General features: G+C 43.9%; 1 protein-coding gene across 5 annotated transcripts; it reads right to left on the bottom strand.

Annotated features, from left to right (window-relative positions):
• Window positions 1-1,098: 1,098 nt before the first annotated feature.
• On the bottom strand, window positions 1,099-20,942 carry ldb1a (LIM domain binding 1a). 5 transcript variants are annotated; one of them, XM_047603016.1, is made up of 12 exons: window positions 20,670-20,939; window positions 17,902-18,002; window positions 8,531-8,633; window positions 7,375-7,419; window positions 7,056-7,131; window positions 6,434-6,536; window positions 6,087-6,259; window positions 5,880-6,002; window positions 5,697-5,774; window positions 5,451-5,574; window positions 5,134-5,282; window positions 1,099-3,295 (listed from the first exon to the last, which is right to left on the bottom strand). In XM_047603016.1, the coding sequence occupies exons 2-12, from the start codon at window positions 17,927-17,929 to the stop codon at window positions 3,242-3,244; spliced, it is 1,056 nt and encodes a 351-aa protein (XP_047458972.1). In that variant the 5' UTR covers window positions 17,930-18,002; window positions 20,670-20,939; the 3' UTR covers window positions 1,099-3,241. The 5 variants fall into 5 exon arrangements, with proteins under 5 accessions (XP_047458972.1, XP_047458973.1, XP_047458968.1 ...); XM_047603017.1 differs by having other exon boundaries at window positions 5,140-5,282; window positions 20,670-20,933; XM_047603012.1 differs by having other exon boundaries at window positions 3,205-4,165; window positions 20,670-20,942.
• Window positions 20,943-24,551: the final 3,609 nt, after the last annotated feature.

Genomic DNA, 24,551 nt, shown 5'->3' with positions numbered 1-24,551 from the left:
GACATCTCATCACTATTTTGAATTTCCCTAGTAAATGCATGTGCATATGATTTGTTCCCCCTTTTCCCCTATACGGGGGGCTATTCATCTGCATACTCCCACAGGGAAGGCAGTGAGTGGTTTTGCAGTTGCAGCACTGGCGACTCCTGCTGGCTGCTATGTTGATCTTGTGATAAGGACATGATCCTCTCTCAGGGTTAAGAAGCAGCACCGCTGCCAAGGCGTGGAACGTGACTGAATTCTTTTTTTTTATTACTATTATCTGAAGGGCTATAAAACAGAGGTATAAACAACTTAAAGATGAGTCTGAAGGAAATGTATTTACTGAAATCAGTACGTACACAGGTCAGACGAGGGGAGCGGCCGCTGTGGATCAGACTTGGGATCTATGGTTTTTTGAGTTGTTGATTGTTTTTGTGTGCGTGCCTGTCAGGCCGCATCCTGTTGGGGACAGGGAGTATCATTGCTGTGCAGTGGAATTTCCTGGTCTGGTCTACGTGTGTAGTCTACTACACATGACATGTATGTCTAAATAACATTCACACGAAATGCCAGGTTCAAAAGTTTTCCAGCACGATGGTCAGTGTTATCCGCTTCACCCGTCAGTGGTTCTAATGTTGTGGCTGATCGGCGTTGGTCGCCTTTCTGTCTGCTCTTCTCCATTAGCTATCTAACTCTAACCATAAGGTGTTTGTTCTAGCGACTGAAACTGGCATTTCCAAATTGCCAGGCAACCCACATGGCTCACACCTCCTCCTTTAGCTCCGCTGAGGAAAAACTCAATAACTTCCTTTAAAAACGACAAAAGGGATGAATCACACTGGGAAATGCAGTTTGACGGTTTGGTGTTCATCAGCTATGGAAAAAAAAACAAAAAAAACAAGGGCTGCAGTGTCCGGTTTTAACAACAGAAGTCAGTGAACTCAAACAGTCACTTCTCATTTCCATGAAGAAAAAAAAACAAACAAAAAAAACCCAGCATATTTTGCTTTAGTAGTTGCTTCGGCACAGTTATGAAGGATATGTTTTACTACTTTGAATTTTTAAATTAAGAGCTTCAGAACCAATAAAAAGATAAAAAACAAAAAACAACCCAGATTTTCAGTGAAAATTCATCTTTATTGATACCATACATGAATTATCAATGACAGAAACCTGGCAAAAAAATATAGATATAAAATCACCCCTATGATGAGGTGCTACAATAGCCAGCTATGGGTGCAATGCCATTTCATCTCGTCTCAACACACCCTTGAACTTCCTCAATTATCTCGACTTAGGAAACGCGGGGTGTTGATAATTTGCCCCCTAGATTCAATTCTGTGTCTGCCCCGCTGGACTGATACATCACAAAAGTAGACTAGGGGGTGCTGGAGACATTGAACAAGGATTTAAACACAACAGCCTGCAGCTCAGTGTGGATTCACAGACGGCATTTCTGAGAGATATAATAATGGAGGAATTTCTGACCGGCTGCTTTGTCCTTGTGCAGTTACCGCCCCCTGCTGGGGGAGTCTGAACATTACTATCTGATAGCTGACAGCTGCCATCTGCTGAGGCCAAGGAGTTAGGCAACAAATCTTCCTGTGAGCCTGATCAGAAAATCCTGACGCAGCAACTTGGGTCATGAGTAGAGAGTCTTTTTAAACAGAAATCAGGATATTTTGTTACTATCTATCATCTTTGGATGTTTTAACCATCGCTTTCAGACTGGAAATGTAGCTGGAAAACATCAAACGGCCTAAAATGAAATCGTAATTATCATGTTATTGAATATTGAGCTACTGCGACACAAAAATGAACCGCTTAAGGGTTAGCATTCGATCTGGATATTGTCTGGTTTCAGTTTTCAGACCTGCACTCATTGAACTGGTAGTCGTTTCTCAAAAAAACAAAAAACAAAAAATAAACTGAACCGGACTCAGCAGCCCCCACAAATTCCTCCATGTATCATCATGAATATTGTACAGGTGGGTTTCGACCTAAACAGAACGGCAGTACATAGAAAAATAAATACAGTTTGCTAAAATGAGGGCAAAAATTCTTTTATCAGTGATTGTACCATTTAAAATCACGTTTAAAAAAAAAAAAAAAAACTTAAAGAAAACTTAAGAGGCTTTTTCCATCTCTTTACATTAGATTGAGTTTCTCATAGTTCTAGGGAGGAATACATAGAATAACTTTTACAGAAATTACTACCTAAAAATATACAAGCACGGACACAAACATGAGGAGTAAAGCCAACATAAAACAGCGCGGTGTAGTCGGTATAAGAATCTTTACATGTAGCTCCTTGGTCTGCAGCTTTCTTAATCGTAATTAAAAACATTTCTGGGAAACTTAAGTTAATACAAAAGTCTTTTTTTTTTCTTCTTCTTCTTATTTTACAATCCTGTCAAAACTTGTTTTTTTAAAATATTTTCGAGTAGCAAATTTGAGAAGTTTTTTTCTGTCATTATATTCTCTGAAGAGAGGACTCCCCCCCTCTCCCACAAGATAAAGAGATTTGAAGACAAAGCAAACCGCAATGATAAGACAACAGATCCGAACCAGGTGCTCGATGGAGATTTAGTGGGGAAACTGGTTTCCGGCGTGCTGCTTTCCACTCGACAAGACGTAGTAGTAGTAGTGTGTTAAAACACAAACTGCTTTTAGCACAGAAGCCAGATTTTGCCTGATGACGGTGTGATGTCTGACACGGATGGATGACGTTATATCAAGCATAGACTTACATGGAAGTTATTACCATCACAATAAGAATGATCTAACAGCAATACTTATACACTGACATACTGCAGGTTTCAGGTGTTTTACAGTTCTTACATTAGAAATAATAGAAAAGGAAAAGAAGATACACCGTCAATTCATAAGAAAAATAGATTGCCGTTAATAGTGGAAAACAGTGCAAAGAATATTCTGGGGTGTTTTTGTTTGCTTGCTTGTCGGTTTATTTTTAGAAATCGTTTACAAAAATAAAAAAAAAAATCAAATCAAAACAAGTCTAAAACATAGGAAATTAAAAACACACTTCTGTAGCGTCTGGTGCTCTGGTCCAGACATGCTGCGTACCACCTCTCTCCAGTAAGGTGTGGGTGACAGTGAGTGTGTGTGTGTGTGTGTGTGTGTGTGTGTGTGTGTGTGTGTGTGTGTGTGTGCGTGTGTATAAGTATGTATGCGTGTGCATGAGTGTGTCAGTTTTGTGTGTGTGTGTGTGTGTGTTTAAGATTTAGCGTAGTGGTTCTCAACTCCGGTCCTCAAGCTCCGGCACTGTACAGGTTTTTGTTCCAACCAGGTCCTACAAAAACAAATAATTGAGTTTTTAAAAGACCGAACGTTGAATTTTGAATTCTCTAAGAGTGCACACAGTTTTCTGCAGCCTGCAAAAAAATAAGTTAAATAAAAGCTAAGCATTTCTTCCCTGTGACATGAGCACAACAGAAACAACGAGGTGCGTCGGGCAAAGAAAACGCACGCCTGAGAGACCCGAGGTTGGAACAAGAACCCACTGACAAGGTCGCCATGGCGAGCACTCGGACAACAGGACATGCCAACTTTGGCTCAGGCGAAGGTGGCGGGCGATGATGGACGCGTGCGCACGCACGCACACGCGGCCGCCGCCGCCCCAGCAGTCTCACCACGACTCTAAGAGGACCGTCTGCAGCCGAGCAGACAAGGGCCAAGGCTGAGCACCACTGATCGTGTGTGAGAGGGAGCGAGAGTGGGACTCTTGTGAGCTCTATCAGTCCATCGGCTATCGTCTCTTTCCCTGGCCACTCTGCTTTTCATGAAGACACAACGGAACAAAACAAACAGAAATTGCTGAACACGAGTGCTCGAGGCCGCCCTCCCTGACTCCTCTTGCTAGCGTGTTGTTGGCTCAGGTCGGTGCCAGTAGGGTTTAAGCACTGTAAAAAGGGGGGCTGGCTGGGACCTCAGCGCTCTACTGGGAAGACTGGGAGTTGTCATTCTTGCTCTCCTGACTGGAGGGGGCCTTGTTGTTCCAGGGCGAGTGTGCCCCCAGTGCAGGTGAGCTGTTGAAACTGTCCTCATCCTCCAGGCCATTCGCCCCATCGTACTGCGTGTTCTCCAGCCGCGTGATCAGACGCTCGTCCTCGTCACCAAACTCCCCTCCCATCAGAGTGGGCTCTCCCACCATCATCACATCCTAAAGGGGACAGCAAGGGCCGGTACATATTATCCCCATAATACAGGGGGGGTGTGCGCGGTTATGTCTGGCTGCACGGACGGGTTGTTAACTCGGGTTGTTTTTTTTTGGCCTACGGTCAAATAAAATGCAGTCGCTCTGCGTTCCCAGCGTCACAAATTCATCTTGTCAAATGAAATGCAATAAATAACACAAGCTTATATTTGGGGACCCCAATTGGTAAAATCTTGAGGTATTTGTGTCTTCTCACTCTGAACCCAATCGCAACAGGACAATGTGTCGTGGGGGGAATCTGCCCCGATATTTCAGTAGTCCATGTGGCCCTGACTCCCGGCCCCTTGTTCCAGGAACCAGGGTCGAGGGGACCTCCCTACTGGCCAGCAGTGGGCATCCCTGATCCTTGGGTGCTGCATCACAGGGGGTTTTCATTCCACCTCGGGTCTCGTTCTCTCAGTCAAACAACCAAGTAAGCAAAGACAGCAGTGCTGTGTGTGTGTGTGTGTGAATTGTGTGCTCTGATAAGACTCTAACTCTAAGTCAATACAGCGGATTTAGAGAAAACCTAACCTGTTCCACTGGAAATCAGAGCAAGACAACCCTGCCCCATGACCCAAAAATATAATATAAGCACTATTCAGAGATGGAGTTGACTTGTTGCTCCTCTATATAAACCCATTAACCTGTGGCCCCTGAGGACCAGGGACTGCCCATCACTGGTTCATATAAAGAGGTCTACTAACTAAATCTACTCATAGAATTACACAAATGAACCCCTGTCCTGTCCCACCCCTCTTAGCCTGACTAAACTATCCTTATTCTGACCTTCCCTCTAATCTCCCACCCACTACATCCACAAATCATTTTCTAACCTCTTTTCCTTTCCCTCCAACCCTCCCGCCCTGTGTCTCATCCTTTCTCAGCTTGAAAGCAGGAGGTGCAGCTAAAAGTCAAGGTGATGTAATGCTTACAGGTACCTGGCTGGAGAGTGAAAAGCTGTTGGCTGGACTCTTCTTTTTGCTGTTGCTGTTGTTATTGCTGCCTCCGCCGGAACTCACGGTGCTTCCGCCCGACACCTTCCTTTTCCGCCGCTTGTTGGGAGCTTGTCTGGCTGGCTCGGCTGCAAGCAGAGCAAAATGAGATGACGCGCTCGCCGAACAAGTATTTAAATCTCCATAAATCTGCAGTTTCTAGGTCAGCTGCAGATAAGAAACTGTCACGCAGCTGCGTTTCGCTCGTGCGCGTACCACACAGCCTGAAGGACTGGCAGTTTCAAAAAAGGCATTACCTGGAGGTGCTACCATTCTTTGCCACTTTTGGAAGAGGCAGGTCTTCAGGCAGTCTCTGGGGCTCAAACTGTACGTCTTATGCCTGGACATCAACTCCTGCATGGGCTCCAATATCACACATAGCTGCAGGGAAGATTAAGAGGAACATGAAGGAATGTTTGAAGGGTTGTTTTTTCTTTTTTTTGTGCGGTTGTGGCTGATAAAGTAAGAAAAACAATGCCATGATCAAAAGGGCCTCAGCTTACACGGAGGTAGTTGAGTGTGGAGTTGGACAGCCCACATCTGGTGATATTTTTAGCCAGCTGATCGAGCATCTGTGGATCCTGGGTGGGTGGGTTAAAGAAAAAAAAAAAGAATGTGATTAGTACGTGTGCAAACTGCGTGAACATTTGGATGCGTGCGGTTCATTTATTCGCTCTGGAACTCACATGCATAGCCAAAATGCTCCTCGGTAGGACCTCTCTGTGTTGTCTGATGCTGAAGTGCCACGTCTTGATCCTCATCATGTCGTCAAACATGAACTCTAGGTACAGGCGGCCCTCAACGCAAACCTAGACCCCCCCAGCAGAGAGACCGCAGGTTAACAGAGAGCGGAGGGAAGGCTGTTAATTTCTTATCTGCTGTGATATATGTACCTGTGTGAACATGGGTTTGCCGTTCTGTGTCACCATGGTGCACTGGTCGCAGTCCAGAGACACAAAGTTACTGTGGAAGGACTCCTTCGGGTGCTTCAAAACGTAGAAGAGCTCTGTGGCACCCCCCTCAAAAATACTTCTAAAGTATCGGGGAATCAACGTCCTGCCAATGGCTGCAGAAACAAAATGAGAGAAATAAACTTCAGAGGCCCACAAGGACAAAGTAAGTGGCCACAGAGGATAGAGGACTTTAAAGAAACTGAGTGTCTTCAGATTTAAAGAAATAAACTGAATGTACACATTAACTATACATTATTACATATACTTTAAATACATCTCTCTCTTACTGTATCGTTTCGGACCATCTTCCAGACAGAAAGTGATGGTGAGCATGGCATCATCTTCAAAAAACTCTGTGGTGAAGGCATCCCACCAGAGATTGTCACAATCCTAAAAGCAGGAGAAGGAACACTTCTTATTATCTGATTTCTTAAAATTGATAAACAGTGACTTTAATGTTCAAAATTACTGGAGAGAAGAAATGTTTTCTGGAGAGAGGTACATTTTTACTTTTAAATTGATGGACATGAAACCTACTTGTACTTAAAACGAATAAATGTACAGAGATGCGTTGTAGCATGGCTCATAACAACTACTTGGTTTCAACACAGAAACAGTAGGCACTCCAATTACATTTTAACCAGGTTGATCAGATAATCCTATTAAAGGCGCCGACTTCTCCGGCTTTATTTCCCAGAAAATCCCCAGCATAGTTAGCTACATATAAACAGCTGCTGGGGAGGAAATCTCAAAAAACATGGCAACAGTAAGTGTTGCACAACAGGTACAGAGAACGTACCACTATGGATCGCAATATCAACCAACTTAAAACATTAAACTCTGTATTGTTGTACAGGAAGTTTGGTCTTTGTGTTTGGAATTCTTGTGGCACTGAGGGCATTTTCTCACCTCTGTCCAGTTTTGTAATCTTTTGTTCAGCTCATATATCCGGTAATCTGTCTGGTTCCCGTACGGTGTGGGTCTCCTGAAACACAAAACGGGAAGATCCATCACTCTGCGGCTGCACCTGCCTCAGTGCCGTTCCACACTTGCACAACAAGCAAATGTCGGAGGCCGGGACACTCCTCAGACTACAGCTAATAGCTAAATGCAAATCGTATGCACAATTAAATTTACATAAAAGGGAAATTAAGCAAAACAGGCTTTTTGGAAATGACTTCCCACATGAAAAAAACAAATTGCATATTAACTATGCAAGTGTTCTCACCCCATTCCAGGCTCCATGTAAGAGGGAGGGTACATGGGTGTAGGCCTAGGAGGAAGAACATTAAATATGAGATATTCTTAAAAAAAACACAGGTTATACCATTTTTATATTCCACATACATTTATATCCAGGAGAGTGTCCACAATGATATAGAACACTATGAGTATAAGTTTAAAGGTCCCGTATTGTGTCTCTTTTTAACAAGTCAACGCAAGTCTCACATGTCTCCAGAATGTGTCTTTCAAGTTTCAATTTCACAGTAACACACAGATCATTAATTTAACCGTGCCCGTCTTAGCTTTAGCTTTAGTCCGGTTTCAAACAGGCCGTTTAAGTGTCCGTAGATTCAAATGTAATCGAGCCGTTACTGTCCACGCCCCTTCTCCAGTGGCACCTTTCTTATTGCTTCCACGGGATACCTGGGGCAAAAATACTTGTGCGCTCGGATTTCGAGGACGTTCTCCCTTTACGACAAACTGAACGGCTCATGTTGTGAATGAGGCAAAGCGTTTCGGATCAGTCATGATAACCAGTCGCCGTGACACGTAGTTACATGTCTGGGAAGGATATTGTCAGGTTTCGTTGTAGATCCCATGCAGAAGCATAAATGTAGCTCAACATACAGGTCTGCAGGGACTCACGTGGCCTCAAGTGGCCAGCTCATGAACTGCAATTTTTGTGGCACTTCCTAATTGGCTTCTCTTTTTTTTTTTTTTTTTTGCCTGGTCCTGGTGTGATGGTTGGAACCTCATGGGGACAGGGTTTATCCCCTTACCACCCCCATAAGATGCAAGAAACCTGAATCTCTTGTTCTGACACACTTTTTTATGACAGACTGGGTTGATAAGAAGATAAGGCAAAGGTCTTATGGTCTCTCATATTATGAGGGATTCTTGACACACTGGAGACATGCGAGTATGTTCTATTTTTTGGCTTTTTTACGTGCAGAAAACTGTGCAGTGCAGTTTGAAGAATGTGTTCAGATAAATTGTCCAAAAATAAACACGTTGTATTCTTTAGTAAAAAATAACTAGGTCAGCACAACTAATTACGTGATCTAAATTTACAGAGACAGATGTTTCTTCTGACTGGATTACAGCAAAGAGTGCACTAGTTTTAGACATCCTGTCCTTTTGATAATATAACTCAGACCTACCCCACATCTCTGTCAAGCATAGCGCCCGGGTGGAAGGGGGGAAAGCTGCCGCCGTTGGGGGGCTCCTTAGGAGAGTACAGCTTGAATGACTTTGACGAACAGCCTGCACACAAAACCAGAGCAGAGGGAGAGGAGGGGAGGGGGGGGGCAAAAAAGAGCAGAGAATTAAAGGAGATTTAGATTACTTTGGATTTAGCTTCTTTCAAATCACAGCATCATCTAAGTAATCTAATGTAGGATGATTTTGTCGAGATTTGCTCAAATGAATGCACGCTGCCAAGAACAATTTCCTGCCGCTTTCATTATCTAATGCATCTTCAATCTGCAAAATGGACAAGAAAACAAATCATCATGAGGAGGTGGGGGGGGCGCTGCAATATTTATTAGCCTGCAGAAAACTGAGTAAACAATCAGTGAAATGGGCGAATACACGCAAATATGGTCTGGCGTGTTATTTGTGTTTCGTGTATCACTCGCGCCATTAGAGGCAACTCTCTTCTTTAGATACAACATGTGTTTCTAACCACGCTCTTACGCACTGTGTTTGTCTCCCCCTCTAGTTGCCTGTTTTTACCCATCCCCCAACTCCCTATCGTGGCCACTGTTAACCCTTCTCTGCCCAGATACGCATTCACGCTCGAACAAATCGCAGCGTTGAAGAAGACGTTGATTCTCTATCTCTAATCAAGAAGACGCCTACGCAAACAGCAACCCCGTGTAATTAGGTCTGATTAAAGATATTCTAATCAAGACTATGTTTTTACGCGAGCAGACAGCAGAGAATGTTTCACAAGGCTGGCTCATCACAACCAGACTCCAAATAACCCTGCGTTTTTAACACAGGAGATGTAAAGTTAACGGGAGGTATTTATTGGATACATTCGTAATTAGATTTCGCAATGACAGAAAATCCTATTTGCTCCCGTGCCTTCTCCTTTAATAATGCCTTTTACGTGCGCTCTGCTTGTAAATCTGGTATTCCCAACAGGCACCTGAAGGCAGCACAAGATTAATTTGACTCACAATTTATGCACAGCAGTTGGTCACTGTCAGCTAGGCAAATGAAAGGAGGACTGTACCTAATTAAATCCAGCAGGGGGAAGAACGTGGACTCCGAACACGGCCCGGTCTAATCTAAACCTGGTAGGGATGTAATTTTAATATTTTCACATGGGTTTAATGGGGAAATGATGGAAGCCCTGCAGGTAGACTACTCCGCAAACAGTGACGGTTAACGTCAAATCACACAGAAAGGGGAAAGGAAACAAGGGGCTGCTCGTTGGACATCCACAACTCCTCCTTCATTCACTTTCACCCGTTTCTTCCTTGGTTGTGTATACCCAAGAGAGTCATGGCAGGTCATCCTCTCCTCCCTATTACCATGGAGGTTACTCTGCTCAGGGGGCACCCAACAATGGGTTTCTATGCATTACTCCTGACCCCATACACCCACCCACCCCCCCTTAAACAGGCCAGCCATTAGCTTCATGCCGCATTCAGCACCATATCGTACGTCTTTGTTCAGTTTGATGCTGATCCACAGCCTTATGCAAAGCGCAATTCCCACTGCAACAAATAATCCCCCCACTGCGTGTTTACATCCCAATGTTTGTTGCCAAATGAAGAACGCGACCCTGTTTTTTTCACCCCCCAATTACACAATGTCTACATCTGAAACAAAGCTGCAAAAATGCTGACACGTATTATTCTCATCGCAAACACCCTGAGGAGAATCCCTTTCATCAACATCACACGAAAAAAAAAAAACATCTGCAGTTTAAAAAGGACCACGTCTGAGATGCAGGCATGAGACTGACACCCAAACATCTGAATGAGAGACGGGATAAGGGAAGCATCCCGAGTTATGGTCCACTTGACAGATAGAGACGGATCACTCCAGCCTTCCTTCAAGTGTCCCGTTTAAGATCACACGATGATGCACAGCCACTCCGACAAAGGTTAACTCAACATAATGAGACTTTGGTGCAGTTTAGTCCGCCCAAACTGTTCACCGCAAACAAAAGAGCTGCGACCAGGGGATGGCCCGCAGCCAATAAAACATCCAGAGCTATGTGCAAAGACTCCCAACATACTTGCACTGGATGCTGGCGTGTCAACTCGTTGCACCCTGTGTAGGCTTTCCGAGGAGTGCATTTAAAAATAATAATAAAATGAAATAAAATAAAAAAAAAAAGATGGAGAGCATTTACTTTAACAGCCGGGAGCAAGAGTAAACTGAGCCGCAGGGCCGCATTCATTAACATAGAAGACGGATGCCATTGCTAGGCTATTAACCTAGTTGCTAAACTACCCGCACAGCCGCCGTCCAAATGCAATTCACATGGCTTGTTTAGCACCGGGTTGAGAGATTTATTGCGGACTAGCGCTAGAGCTGGTACAGGCTGCAAGCTTGAGTTACCTGCAGAGAAACGTCCACCGAAACGCGGTGTCTCCTCCTCAACACCTCGGCTCGGTGCTTGTAGCCAGCTAGCCTCGCTGCTAGCCGGAGCGGCTGGATGAGCCCACCGATGATAATTCACTCCCTCCGAACCGAAACAAGGCGGCAAGCGAGGGGAGGGGAGACGCGAAGCGCTCCCGCTAGATCCTCCGGTTCCGGTCAATTTGCAAAATCCCCGCTATGTGCTTTCCGTGTCATTTGTCGGGAGGACGGTGGTGCTTATGTCCTACTACTACAGGACCCTTTGTTCCTGCCAGCCGAGACACGAACAAACAAAGGCCCCGCCTCCTCGAAGCTCCTCCGCCCATCCCGACCGACACACTGCCCGGACAAAAACAGGCCTCCCTCCCCTACAGGGCCCACAATTTGTCTCCACCGGGACCCTTCTGTGGAATAGCGGCACCCCCAGTGTGGTACAAGGTGGGTCCCCATTGAGAGAGGTACACCAGTTTCATCCATTAACACACACACTTAATCTTATCCCGCAGGTCTGACAGCATAACAGCAGCATAATATATTTCACGTATAAACAAGTTGCAACTCCTCTTTTGACATGTTGTGTTCGCACTCATGCTCCTAAACAAATGCCTTCATATTTTATTAGTGCATTTATTATTATTATTATTCAGATTTCAACGCATTATTTCACAAAACAGAAAACAAAAATCTGCCATAACATCAAGACAACACCATCTTATACACACCACCACACATGTCCAGCTAACGTATTACAGGCTCTTTAGTGATTTATTCAATTGTGTTATTGTATTTGGAATGAAACTTTCGTTGAATTAAGGTCTGTATTAGATGCAGGGTCCAACATCTTCAGACACCAACTTAACTGAAATGAGTTTCATGATGATTTGGGCCACTTTAAATCGCTATGTATAACTCCAAAGCCAGATGTTATGTAGCATATTTCTATTTAGTTTCTTCTTGTTTGCCTTTGAATCCATATGAACATGGTAAGATGCCTGTTAAAGGACACTGGAGTTAACATAAGCTCATATATAACAACTAGTGGACCAAATGTTAATGTATAGATATATATTTTTTTTTTAAAGAGGATGAATAATTGTGGAATAATAGAATGGGTGAAAATACATCTGCATGTACAGTATGTAGCCTGCATGTGCCAGAACATAGTTTGTATATTATGTGAAATAGCTGTGGCACAATCTCAGAAAATACTGAAAAAAGTTTAATTAGAAGAATCTCTACAGAATCTCTGCCAATTTGATTAGAAACAAATAAAAGCCGTTTTTCAAATGGAAATCTTGTAAAACTCTGCTTTATCTGCAAATATCTTCCTCACCATTTATAACTGGTGCATTTATGAAGCTCTTGTTTGATGCAGGAGATCTCAGTTCATTCCTAGTAATCACCCATCAGTAAACAAACACACAGTATATCTACGGTTGCGGGAATTATGCAAACTAGCGCTGACAGTCTGTCTTGACATTTACAACTGCAAAATAAAACTAAAATATTTTTTATTAAATCCAGTGACAGCGATTCAAACGTTTTTATTTATGCCCCTCCGAAAATTTGCACTAATGACTTGGCTCATGGCTCCAATCCTTTAGACCGCAGCTCTGAGCCTGTCATAGCCTCGGATTATGTAAGGGTGTATAATCTGCAGCCTCACTTTTAATCAATAACCGCTCTAATGTTTACAAGCAATATATTTGTAGGCTAGACAACCTTTTGTGGTCTCAAAGTGCATTTAAAGCTCATTTGCAGAGGCTTTCACTTGAGCTGCCAGTCAGTTTGTGGAATTTATATAAGCTAGGAGTGCAGCTGGGGGAAGTGAAGCAATGAATTTCATTGATATGGTAAACACATCTCACCCGCTCCAGTCACTCTGACTACATAAACTCTATGTCAAACTTAGAGCAGAGATATGGATGCAAAGATTTGAGCACCACTGCACAAATGACATGGTAAATAGAATTTTGAATTTGGAGGCAACAAAAATATCTGATGTGAACTGTTGTAATGTTCAGTTTATGATGAAACAGCGTCAGAAGGATGGTAATTCACCCATATGATCAATTTTGAGGATGTGGTGCTGTTCACCTGGACTGAACTGAGAATGAAAAGTGTTTCTGTTATATACCCTAGGCCATTGACCAAAATGGGAGCGTCGGAATAATAGGACCATGTGTTGTAACAATACCATTCAATAATGCTAAACCATAGAATCCAAATTGAAAACACCCTTGAATCAACATACTCAAATGCTGAATACCGTAACCTTCATGAAGCAAATATTTAGACAGCAGGGCTGTTTTACAAGAACACTGATCTCCTTTGGTTAACCATTGGATTACCGGGCTGCTGTCTGTGTTGATGGATTTGGACAAGGAGAGGTTGTGAAAGAACTGCACCTCCCTCTGCTGGCAAATGCTGAAAACATCTTCTTCATTCTTCAAAATAGACTCAAGTGGATACAGTGCAATTCATTTTATCTCTGCGGTTGAACTGTACACTCCAAACAGGATATTTTTTTTTATTATATATTAAAAAAAACATCTAATCTTTTAACATATATTTTAATCTTTTAATTTTCCACAACTGCTGCAATCGATAACTTCTTTGTGCACATTTAAGACTGGAACATCTGATTGAAGTCTTCATTATACATATGCATACATAAAACTAATGAAGATGGACCACTACATAATATGGTATAAATGTCCATGGCACAAAATATACAATATTGCATGCTTTACAGTGGGAGTATTTCTGAAATGAGAACTGAATACAATTTCATCTGTATTCAGTAAGCGTCACATTTCGTACACATACACCTGGTGAGCAGAGCTGGCAGGCGGTGATAACATTAAATGCAGAATACACAAAGAAAGAAGTACAATTTTTGTCACCGTAAAACTACTCTTGTACTACACAAGATCTGATGTACCATCTTTAAATACATATTTATGGCTACCTGGCTCCATGACCACGTTATGTGCACTATGTGGGGCTGCACAGCATTCAGACTGCACCATCATCCATCCACGTACAGAAAATAATAAGGGGCTCTCCAGTCGGTTCAAATATAAAATAGATTCAGTATGGTACAGGCGACTACGGCTGAGGCTGACCCCGATGAACAGCATACTATCAGCATGTAAACATGCCTTTTCCATAAGCTCTCTACACGTATGTGTTGCGAGAACGTGAAGTAGTATGACAGTAGAAGCACAGTCTTGACATGGAAACTGTTGTGACACCTGACTGGTAGTGATAGCAACAAGGCAGCAGACAGGACTAACACGGGCTGCACCCAGAGGATGCAACTGTAGCTTGACAAGAGGAAGTTAGACGACATGTGTTCAAGATAAATCAAAGGATAACAAACTAGCATCGAATGTGCGCATATGAAGGCTGGTCTTGTGGACATTTAGCGGAGAGTATGTTAAAGCAGACCGCAGGTGTTATAAGATTGTTTTCAGTAGTAAGGAGCTGATAGAGTTTCATTTCAAACCCCTGTCGTAAAATATATTTTAACACCCTCTCCTCTTGTGCTCAGTCCTCAAGAATAAAAGGCGGCGTCCTTAAAAACGTCTCACCAAAATCTGTTGCAAATTTATGCGTGCATTTAGCTGGAGCTGCGCAACCCTAATGTCTCTCTTTAAGCTGAACAACAGAGAGACAGACTGTCTGCAGTGATGATGATGTAGTGACTAATCGTTGAGCTGCTCCGCGGATGTATAAATAGTGAAACTATGACACAGCACTGGATTTTACTGGAATATGGAAACTTATCCAACGCCCTAGATTTACATTATTAAAATGTCACAACTGAAGCACAAATTCTGAATATTCATTCTGTTTTCGTGTCATCTTAACATTTCGCTTCATCTCGAATCTGTTCCGTCCACTGTCCTCTTGCGCAAACCGTCTTCGTCACCGAACAGCATTCGTGCGGGTTTTTATTTATCCTAAATATGTAAATCTGCTTGATGATTTCTTTACTGCGTTAACACAACATTCCTGAGCCCTAAATAGCCTCGAGCCCACACACAGGAACCGTTTTTCAAACAACTCTGCAACAGTCCTTACACATTTTCTATTGAGAACGGCTCCCTTTCAGTCTGCCACTGCCTTTTATTTTCAGCCTGTCCTTGGGTTTTAAAGGCTCTGCGGCGTGCGCGTCCCCTCACAAATACAGGTGTGCTTTTACTGAAAATGATTTCCTCCCCTCCCTGCCATTTAGCTTCCTCCCCATCCTCTCGGCTGGGTGACACATGCCAGCTTCCTTTTTTGCCATCCAGTCGGCCTGCAGCAGATGTGACATCACTACAGCTAGTCTCCACTCTGCAAATCCACCACCCCCCCCCCATTTCTCTGACTCCCCAGCATCTCTGTCTCCCACGCATTCCTTCTTTCTCTCTGCCTCTGCACACAGCCATTTTGATCCAGCAAACAAGATCTGAGAGACTCACTGGTGTAGAGGGAGAGAGAGAGAGAGAGAGAGAGAGGAGGGGATGGGGGGAAGAGAAGAGAAGAAGTGAGGAACTGGAGAGGAGAAGAGAGGCGCAGGTTTTCAGCACAGTGAGATAAAGCTGAGGCAGTCGCGTTGTTGTATAACAGTAATCAAAAAAAAAAAAAGGAAAAAAGAAAAGAAAAAAGCCTGGCTTTTTGGCTGCCATCTTGACTCTGCTTTAAGTCACTTTTCTCCAATCAGGGACCATGTGACTTTCTGCATGAGGTAACGCCACTGTTACTGCAAAAAAAGGCACTCGATGAGGGATGAAGGAGTGACAGGGAGGGCGTGAAAGAGGAAGAGGGGGAGAGAGTGAGATGAGGAAGGCAGAAAATTGGAGGGAGGGGTTAGAGTGAGATGGGTGAGAGACGGAGAGAGAGAGAGAGAGGGTGGCGAGCGAGAGGGGAGCGAATGCTTGAGTGGGTGCATGTGAGAGGGAGAGCGTGTGGGGTGGGGGTATCTTCAGCTCACAAGCAATCTATTTTTACCATTTAGCCTGAACAAAGGATATGATTGGCTCCGCTGTGTTAGGACGAATCTCCTTCATGCGAGAGACAAAACCTTAAAAAAAGGGGGCTGATTCACATGGAAGTCGCAACAACAGCAGGATGTCGCGGGTTTGTCAATGAACCAGGCAGACATGAGAAGTCTGCTCTTGATTATTGCATTAACTCTAGCACATGAAAATGTGCTTAGCTCAAATTCCCCAGTTATATAATATTCGGACCCAGTAACCAAACAAAAATGACCGCAAACCATTTGACAGGGAAAAGAGATGTTAGAACGCGAGAGGGTTTGTTTGCACAATGCACATTCACACAAGAATGATTAGGAGGATCGTCCATCCACCATCATGCAAGAATGTAAACAAACCAGCCTCCAAATATAATGATTTACAGTGCGCGCGCGCACACACACACACACACACACACAGAGGGAAAGTAAAACTGCAAACCAGTCTTGATCAATGCTGCTCTGTGGTTATCTGAGAGATCCACAAGCCCATGCTTGTTGCCGTGAAGGTGTACGTGTGTGCTGTACATTCGCAAGCGCGCCACCTGCGTGCGTAAGCGTCTGATTGTCGGTGCACGACACACGCACACAGGGCAGGTCTGTGTACATCCCTCGAAAAAACATGTGGATGTCGTTAAAAGTTTCTGCTCCACGGTAAAGTCTGTCAACAGAGGGGGCGAAGGAGGCAGAGATACAGGGAAGCTGCGGGAGGGAGCTGGAGAAGAGGAAAGATCTGAGAGGAGGACATCAAGCAGAGGCCTAACATTATTCCATCTGATAGCCAATTGCCAATGAATCAGAGCCGCCCCATTAAAATGATACTGACACCCTAATTCAATCTGTCCTCTCTGAGATCCCCTCAGAGCAGATGCTACGATTCAATTTCTGTTTCATACTCGCTCCCTTGTGCGCCGCGGAGCCCGTCCCCTGGCACCGAGACGCTTTTCACCGTGCACAAGGCAACCATCTCTGTAGCCTACCCGCTCTCAGTGGGATACCGTTGAAGAGAAATTGCTCCAGAGTTGAAAAAGGATCAAACACTCCATGGGAAAGAACAGATTATGAGATCTGCTTGATAAAAAACTGCCAAAACATTTTTGCCTGCCAACGACTAACATGTGCAGACAGATTACACTAGATTTCCTTCCTCTTGCTCTGATACAGTAGCGCAAGAGCCAAGTGGAGATATCCAACACCAAAAAAAGTGCTTTAGGATCATAATGTTTTATGGAACCTTTACTTAGAACAAGAGATTCCAGAAAAGAGCCAAGGGTAGGAACTCCAATAAAAAAACGAAAAACACACAGGAATGCAAAATGCAAAGTCACAGTGACAAAGAGCTGTAATCTCTTAGTTACTGTAAATCTAAAGCATCTCCATTAATGCTTCAAACTCGCAGAGGAAGACCAACTTTTAACCATTTCACAGCAAGTCTGTGGAAGTACTCCTGTCCCGTTCGGTTCTGATTCATGAGACAAGCAGTTTCCATGACTCTAAGCAGTGACCTCACGTATAAGAGCACAAATAGCTGAGAAGCAAGCCTTGACAGAGAGCGAAAAGAGTCAGCGAGTGTAGAACTTATTGATATCTCAGTGTCTCTGTATGTGGTGAAAGTCAAAGAGCCATTGATCTGCTGCACAGCGAGCTAGCGTGACTGAGAGGTGGTGAACAACTCAATCTGAAAGCGTGGTAGCCTCAGTCTGTAACCTTGTTTTAGGACATGTGTTGAGAGTGTAGTCACCGACACACACACACACACACACACACGCACACAAAAACTCACGCAGCTTGTCGCTGGCCCAAGGGGGCTTTGCAGCACTTTTACATAAGTCATCTTTCTGACAGCACCGCTGAGCGCAGACACGGAGGAGGAAAGAGGGAGAAGAAGAAAGAGTGGGCACTCACCGGGACAAGCGCAACCTCCAACAGACATCTTCTCACATGTTGGGCTCGTCTCTGAACGAAACAGCTGCACTCAGTCCACACGCTGCTCGCATGGGCTAACTCTGAGGAAAACAACACAGGACGGAGAGAGGGGTGGAGAGATAAGAGGGAGTGGTACAAAGCAGGGCATGTACAACACAACTACACTCCACTCTCTCTCTCTCACTCTCTCTCTCCCTCGCTCTGTCAGAGGCAGGAAGTTGGCAGTGGTGCTCAGGCTGCATCATTAATAGGCATATTGCAACACAAGTGGGAGGGAAAACGAGAGAGGAGTGAAAGAGGAAGAAAGAGTCTTATGTGAGACAGGAGTAAGTAATATGGAGCGGGGTGAGGGAGTGAAATGGAGAATGCAGGAGGGAAGCAATTAGAGCAAAGGGGAGGAAAAAGAGAAAACGCACAAGGTGTGTGTGTGTGTGTGTGTGTGTGTGTGTGTGTGTGTGTGGCAGTGATGCATCGTCTATTTTTGCCCAGTGCTGCTGTGGGAGATAAACATACTCAGTAGGAGCCCAGAGGCAGAGGGTCATTACTGCCAAACAAACACACATGCCCAGGCACACACACACACTCACACACCATGCCTCATGTATGACAGACTTCCATCTCTCTTTTTCTCCCCCTCGCTCTTTTCCTTTTGTTTTTCTGCCGCAGAGACAGCGCCGGGCGTTAATCACTACAGACAGTATCGATTAAAAATGCAAAGCCCACCTGGAGCGCCGGGACACTGGAGACCCATGGGAGGCAGGGAAGCGCGTGCACCCTCAGATTCGCTCACAACAGACAGGAGCTGCATGTAAACAGTCTGGCTCGACTCTCTCTGTCTTTTTTTTTTTTTTGAAATCGTGCTCCGCTCCGTCAATTTAATCCCCCTCGCCCTGTTGATATTACCTCAACCTTTCTGCGGCTTGATGTGATTGCGTTTAATTCCCTTTCTCTCTCCCACCTCTCTCTGGTCTGGTCTGCCTCCACGTTCGTCCCATAACTTCACTTGGCTCGAGCGTGCCCCCTTCTCCGAGCCAATAATCTCATAATCTCACACTTCACTACACAAACACGGAGGCACATCTGACTCCCATGAGTTGGACGTCTCTGTTACCGCGCGTATTCCGATCCTGTCGGATGGACGGCGGCCGTGTTATTGAGTTATTGTGACTGGATGTAAGAAGACGCGCACAAACGGCGCAAGCGATGGCTCCTTAACAGTGGTATTTCTGCGCTGCCTCGAGGGGGGAAATTAATATTTCATTAAAAAATACATCCACGAATTGAGGCAGGTGTGACACTTGAGCACTACGTGTTGCAGCTGAGACAGAGAGTGTGTATTAGACAACTAAACATGGATAGATTGAACTGTAAGCTCAGAAATAATGGATAAATATTTCAGATCCAGAGCTGGATTACGGTTAAATTGGTTTAATTATGTATGACGCACAATAAACAGACAGCTGTGTTTTTAAAAAAAAGAGATAAGAATACATGAAATCAAATCGTATTAAATGTAACATCAACACAGTCTGTGCAGATATGGTTTCAATACAGCTACAAAAAAAAAAAAAAGAAAGAAAAAGGGATCCAAACCACTGGTCTGTTATCTCCATGTACCATAACAAAGCCCCCTCCCGAGCGAGTTGAAGCCCCATTTAACAAACCTCAGATTGCTGTTTTCTGTCACTCACAACCAACAGACGAACAAAAGACAAACAACTGTCTCCGCTGAAACGAGAGCTGACAGGCACATTCCCCACACACCAGCGCACTGGCAGAGGCATCGCAGTTAAATGTCATACACAGTGTCAGACACTGCTCCCAGGACCAAGACACAATGAACAACCCCACAGGCCTCCTCTATCTTTCCCCCCCTTGTCTTTATTACCCTCACCTCTTCTCATTTTGTTTCCTTTCTTTCCCCCCCCTGTCTGTTTAAACTAAGTCTTTCTGAGTCATCTCTGTTTGGGTTTCTTTCTTTCTTTCTTCTTCTTTTTTTTTTGTTCACCTTGCAGGTCTCGATCTGTCGATTTGACATTTACAGAGGATTCTGTGAAACGGTGAACAGTATGAGATATGAGAGAGAGAGAGATCCCCGGTGGTGCAAGAAAGAGAAAAACACGGGGAGAAAAAGAGGAGGGGTATTTGAATGTGATTTGGGAAATGGCTTCTGTTTCCAAGAGTGATAAGGCTTTGAAGCCGAGGCACTTCAGCACTAACTGCACTGTTGGGCATGCTACCCCCCCCCCAACCCACCCCCCCACCCTCCTCGCTCTCCTGCTCCTGCAAGATACAGAGATTCCCGCTCTGTCAACACATCCACACATCGCTCACGAAAAAAAAAAAAAAAAGGGGGCTCTCAGAGAATAATGAAGTTCGCCCTCTGCTCGCCTCCTCCACTCCACTGTGGGAACACGCAGCAGCAGTTCCATAACACTATGTGACAAACAGCAAAGTGCCTGCACACGGACGCGCTGGCTCTGCTCGCTGAGGCGGGCGAACACCTCGTCTCAGCGTGTCGACCACTTGTTCAAATGCACCTTGCTCCCTCTCGCTTCGGTGTTTTAAAAAGACTGTTGACGCCTCGCGTGAGTTCACGCCATCAACGCTTTTCTCTCTTTTGTCTTGCAGGTGTTCTGTGCCCCCCCACCCCCTCCAACCCTATCCCTTTCCCTGTCTTTTTTTTTTCTCCCACACTCTCTGTAATAGACAGCCACTCTTAAATACCCTCCACATCACTGCCTTACCTTTGTCTTCCTCTTTCTTCTCTCCCCACGAGAAAGTCCGCTCAGGTCAGCCACGCAGAGGAAACCAGGCTGGACAGGCAGAGGGAGGGAGGAACACTGTGATGAGCAGATGCAGATAGGACCCACAAATGGAGGAGGCATATAGCAGTGTGCAAATTAGATGATGAGAAGGAAGGAAGGGAGGAAGGAAGGGATGAGGGAAGGAAGGGAGGAAGGAAGGAAGGAGGAGGAGGAGGTGGAGGAAAAGGAGGGGAAAAGAGGAGAGGGGAGGGGGGGGCAGCTCTCGGCTGCACTGGTATGAATATGACGCAGAGGTAGCAGCCAGAGCCACTTCTCCTCTCTCTTCTCCTCCAGCCCCATCCCTCCTTACCCACCGATAGAGAGAGAGAGAGAGAGAGAAAGAGAGAGAGAGAGGGGGAGAGAGGGCACTGTATCCATGGCAACGGCAGAGCAGCGGTAGGTAGCAGTTAGGGAGTGCGCTGGGGCCACGGTGGTGTTCCACACACAGACAAGCTCATAAGTCTTAACAGCGTCCACAGATGTACAGCGCGCAGCCTCTGATATACGCCGAGGCTGGAGAGGAAGCGCGGGGCAGCGCAGATTCATTAGGACGTAATGAGAAGCAGACCGTTCGGGCCTGTTGCATCCCAGGAAACTTCGGGAATCAGAGGCCGGGGGAAGTTCATTATACTGTAAATGCAGGGAAGAGCTGTGAGGAACTGGCAGCTAATGGAATGAATAACTTTTGTATTGATTCTAGACGTATTGACTCATGGAGATTACTTCTCACCACATTAAGTGCAAGACAGGGATAATGTGAAACACTCGCAAGAATAATGATTTCATCAGACCGTTCCAGCGCTTCACGGTCACATTTACAGACAGCGATGCCGATGAAAAATCGGCAAAGTTGAGAGAGAACTTGATTTAAATATGCAAAACTGCTTTCCAGACATCTACTTAATCGTTCATGATCTGCCTATCTGCAGCTATGGAGCCCATCATTTTGTCTAAAGCGACTTTTCCCAGACACCCACTGTTTATTTGTCTAGCTCAGTGTTCTTTGCAAGTGTATAGGAAGAGCCAGATGATGAACTACAACCCATGTAATTGTCTGAAAACTAAACTAAACTGGTAATATATGTGTATGCAGATGCTACACGCTGTGGAACTCATCCAAATGTTCACCATAGGAAAACAATCAGCGAGACTCATAATTGTTGCCTCTAGGATTCCTGGATCCATGCCAGAGAAGGCCTGCACCACATAGACACAAAGGTAATGCGTCTAACCTGGTGTGTCTGTTGTTTCGCGGGCCGATCTTTCTGAGGACAAAGTTGCCGTAAGGAATGCGTAGGCTCAGTCTGAGCAGGAAGTTGGAGGGGATTTTAAAACAGGCAAATGGCAGCGGTGAAACGGAATGAAAAATATTAAACACAGGCAGAAAAAGTGGTAAACCACAATGGAAGACCGCAGAGTGTAGTGCATGTGTGCTTGTGGCTGGGCTCACCTCTAATCCATTTCTACCTGTGGGACTGAGGGAATTGCCTATGGCTTTTCTATGCCATGCAAGACGAATCCTGATGAGGAAAACATCAGCCCCACTTTTGTGTTTGACCCAGTTTAATCTCCACCTCTCTGTTTCCTGTCTTCTTGTTCACTCATCATACCTGCCCTTCACAAACTGCTTTGGTTGATCAGTGAGAGATGTTTTCATAGTGGTAATTCTTTGGGCAATTTTTGTCTCGTATGCGGACATTTCGAAAGGTGTTATACAGACCTAGAGCTTTAACCGTATCAGTTAACTTGAATTTAACTGAGTGTGTCTACATAAGTAGTATATTAATGACAGACTGTGTATTTTTTTGCTGATCAAGAGCCACAATTGACAAATTCACACATCTTACAAACTTATAATCTAAAGCTAATGTTTGCAAATATTATTTAATTATAGGCCAGTGGTCACAGCAGATTATGTACGGTTGTTGCATGAAAAAGTCCTGTTCAGATCTTTGCGAATGTGCCTTGAAATTGCTTTGTATGATATTTCTCCATATCCATCACTAGTGATCCATAGCCAGTGTATTAGTGTTAGCACAGAAGCCAAGTAGTAAACTGGTGTGGCCGAGGTCAGCACATGGAAATAATTATTTCACGTGTAAGCTACAGTTAGGCCCAGAAATATTTGGACAGTGACACAATGATTTGGGCTCTGCATGACCCCACAGTGGATTTGAAATGAAACTACTGAGATGCAATGGAAAAAGCAGACTCTCAGGTTTAACTCAAGGGGTGAAAAAAAAAATCCTATGAAACATTTTGGAATTGTGCCAATTTGCATAGAAAGTCTCCCCATTTCAGGGGCTCAAAAGTAATTGGACAAAATTAACATTATCATAAATAAAATGTTCAGTATTAATACTTTGTTGAGAATCCGCTGCAGTGTGGTACCCACGGACACCACAAAACGCTGGGTTTCCTTCTTTGTGATGCTTTGCCAGGCCTTTACTGCAGCTGTTTTTAGTTGCTCTTTGTTGGTCTTTCTGCCCTAATTCATGCTTGATTGGCTTGAGATCTGATGATCACAGCAACAGCTTCCAAATACAAGCCTGGAGTCAGCTCCTGACCCTTTATGCGTTTAATTGATGATGGTCTAACGAGGGAACAGCCCATGCAGCCCAACAAATTGCTTCTGTGCTAATTGTCTAATTATCTTCGGGCCCTTGAAAAAGAGGTGACTACATATTATACAGCTGTACTTCCCAAACCCTTCCTCCAATTTGCGTACATGTTTTGGTAAATCAATCAATATAAACAGAAGTATAAACTGATAGTCATAAACATGTCTTATTGGTAGATATGACGGCTTTAACTGCACAAAATACAGCTCAGTACTTCAGTCCGCACTCACTGGACGTGTGGGAGAACATGGAAATGAACCAATAAACTGTTTTGTAGGCTCTGCCAATTAACCACTCCTAAAAACAATCTATTTTTACTTTATTTTTTCATTTTTGCTTTCAAATTCATACTTTTGGTTTTGGTTTAGAGACTGTTCTTGGTACTTTTGGTTTTAGGTTTCTTGCATTTTTGTGGTTGTTCGTCCCTGAACTTTGTGTTTTGGTTCTATAGATGTTATCTATCAGATAATGTGTATATGTGAACACACTGATAAAATGCTGCATATTGCCCTGTTTGATTTCATACTCTTATTATAATCAGCAAAGTTTATATTTGATCCCAAATGCTTGATTACATGCTATAAATATTATTATCATGAAACATTTTTTTTTCAAATTCTAAATCACGTGACAAGTGACTGACAGCCTTTTATCACATAGTAGAGACTGTGAAAAAAAAGAGATATTAGAATATTTCCATTAGACGTTGTCACTGAATGCTGTGAGTTCATTCCAGTCTGCCCACATTCTTGCTAGAGTGTAAATATGGCAGACATAATATCTGAAACATTATTAAACATATACTGGAATCTATTACAACAATCAAGCATTTGAGATAAAGAATATTGTTGTACATAGCTGTAGTTTTACACAACTGACTCCAAAGCAGCCAAATATGAATACATTAATTATCAAATAAATTACAATTAATATCTGTTATTGGACAAATTGATTATTGGTTTCATTCACATCATTCAAAAGAAATGCATATAGCCTATTACTTTATTTGTGTTTTATTTTCTCATATGTTTATCACATATTACTTATTCATATATTTTGTCACACTTGTACACCAAACCTCCAAAGAAAAAAAAAAATGTGGTTGTTCATTTTGTGCACTTTTTCCACAACGGTAACACATATAAAAATAAACTGTTCAGATAACAGAGAGCAGGAAGTTGTAGGCGTTTCTCTCTCCTCA

This window comes from Mugil cephalus, chromosome 13 (genome assembly GCF_022458985.1).
Source record: "Mugil cephalus isolate CIBA_MC_2020 chromosome 13, CIBA_Mcephalus_1.1, whole genome shotgun sequence".
Classification (NCBI taxonomy): Eukaryota; Metazoa; Chordata; class Actinopteri; order Mugiliformes; family Mugilidae; genus Mugil; species Mugil cephalus.
This window is presented reverse-complemented; position numbering and strand designations above follow the sequence as displayed.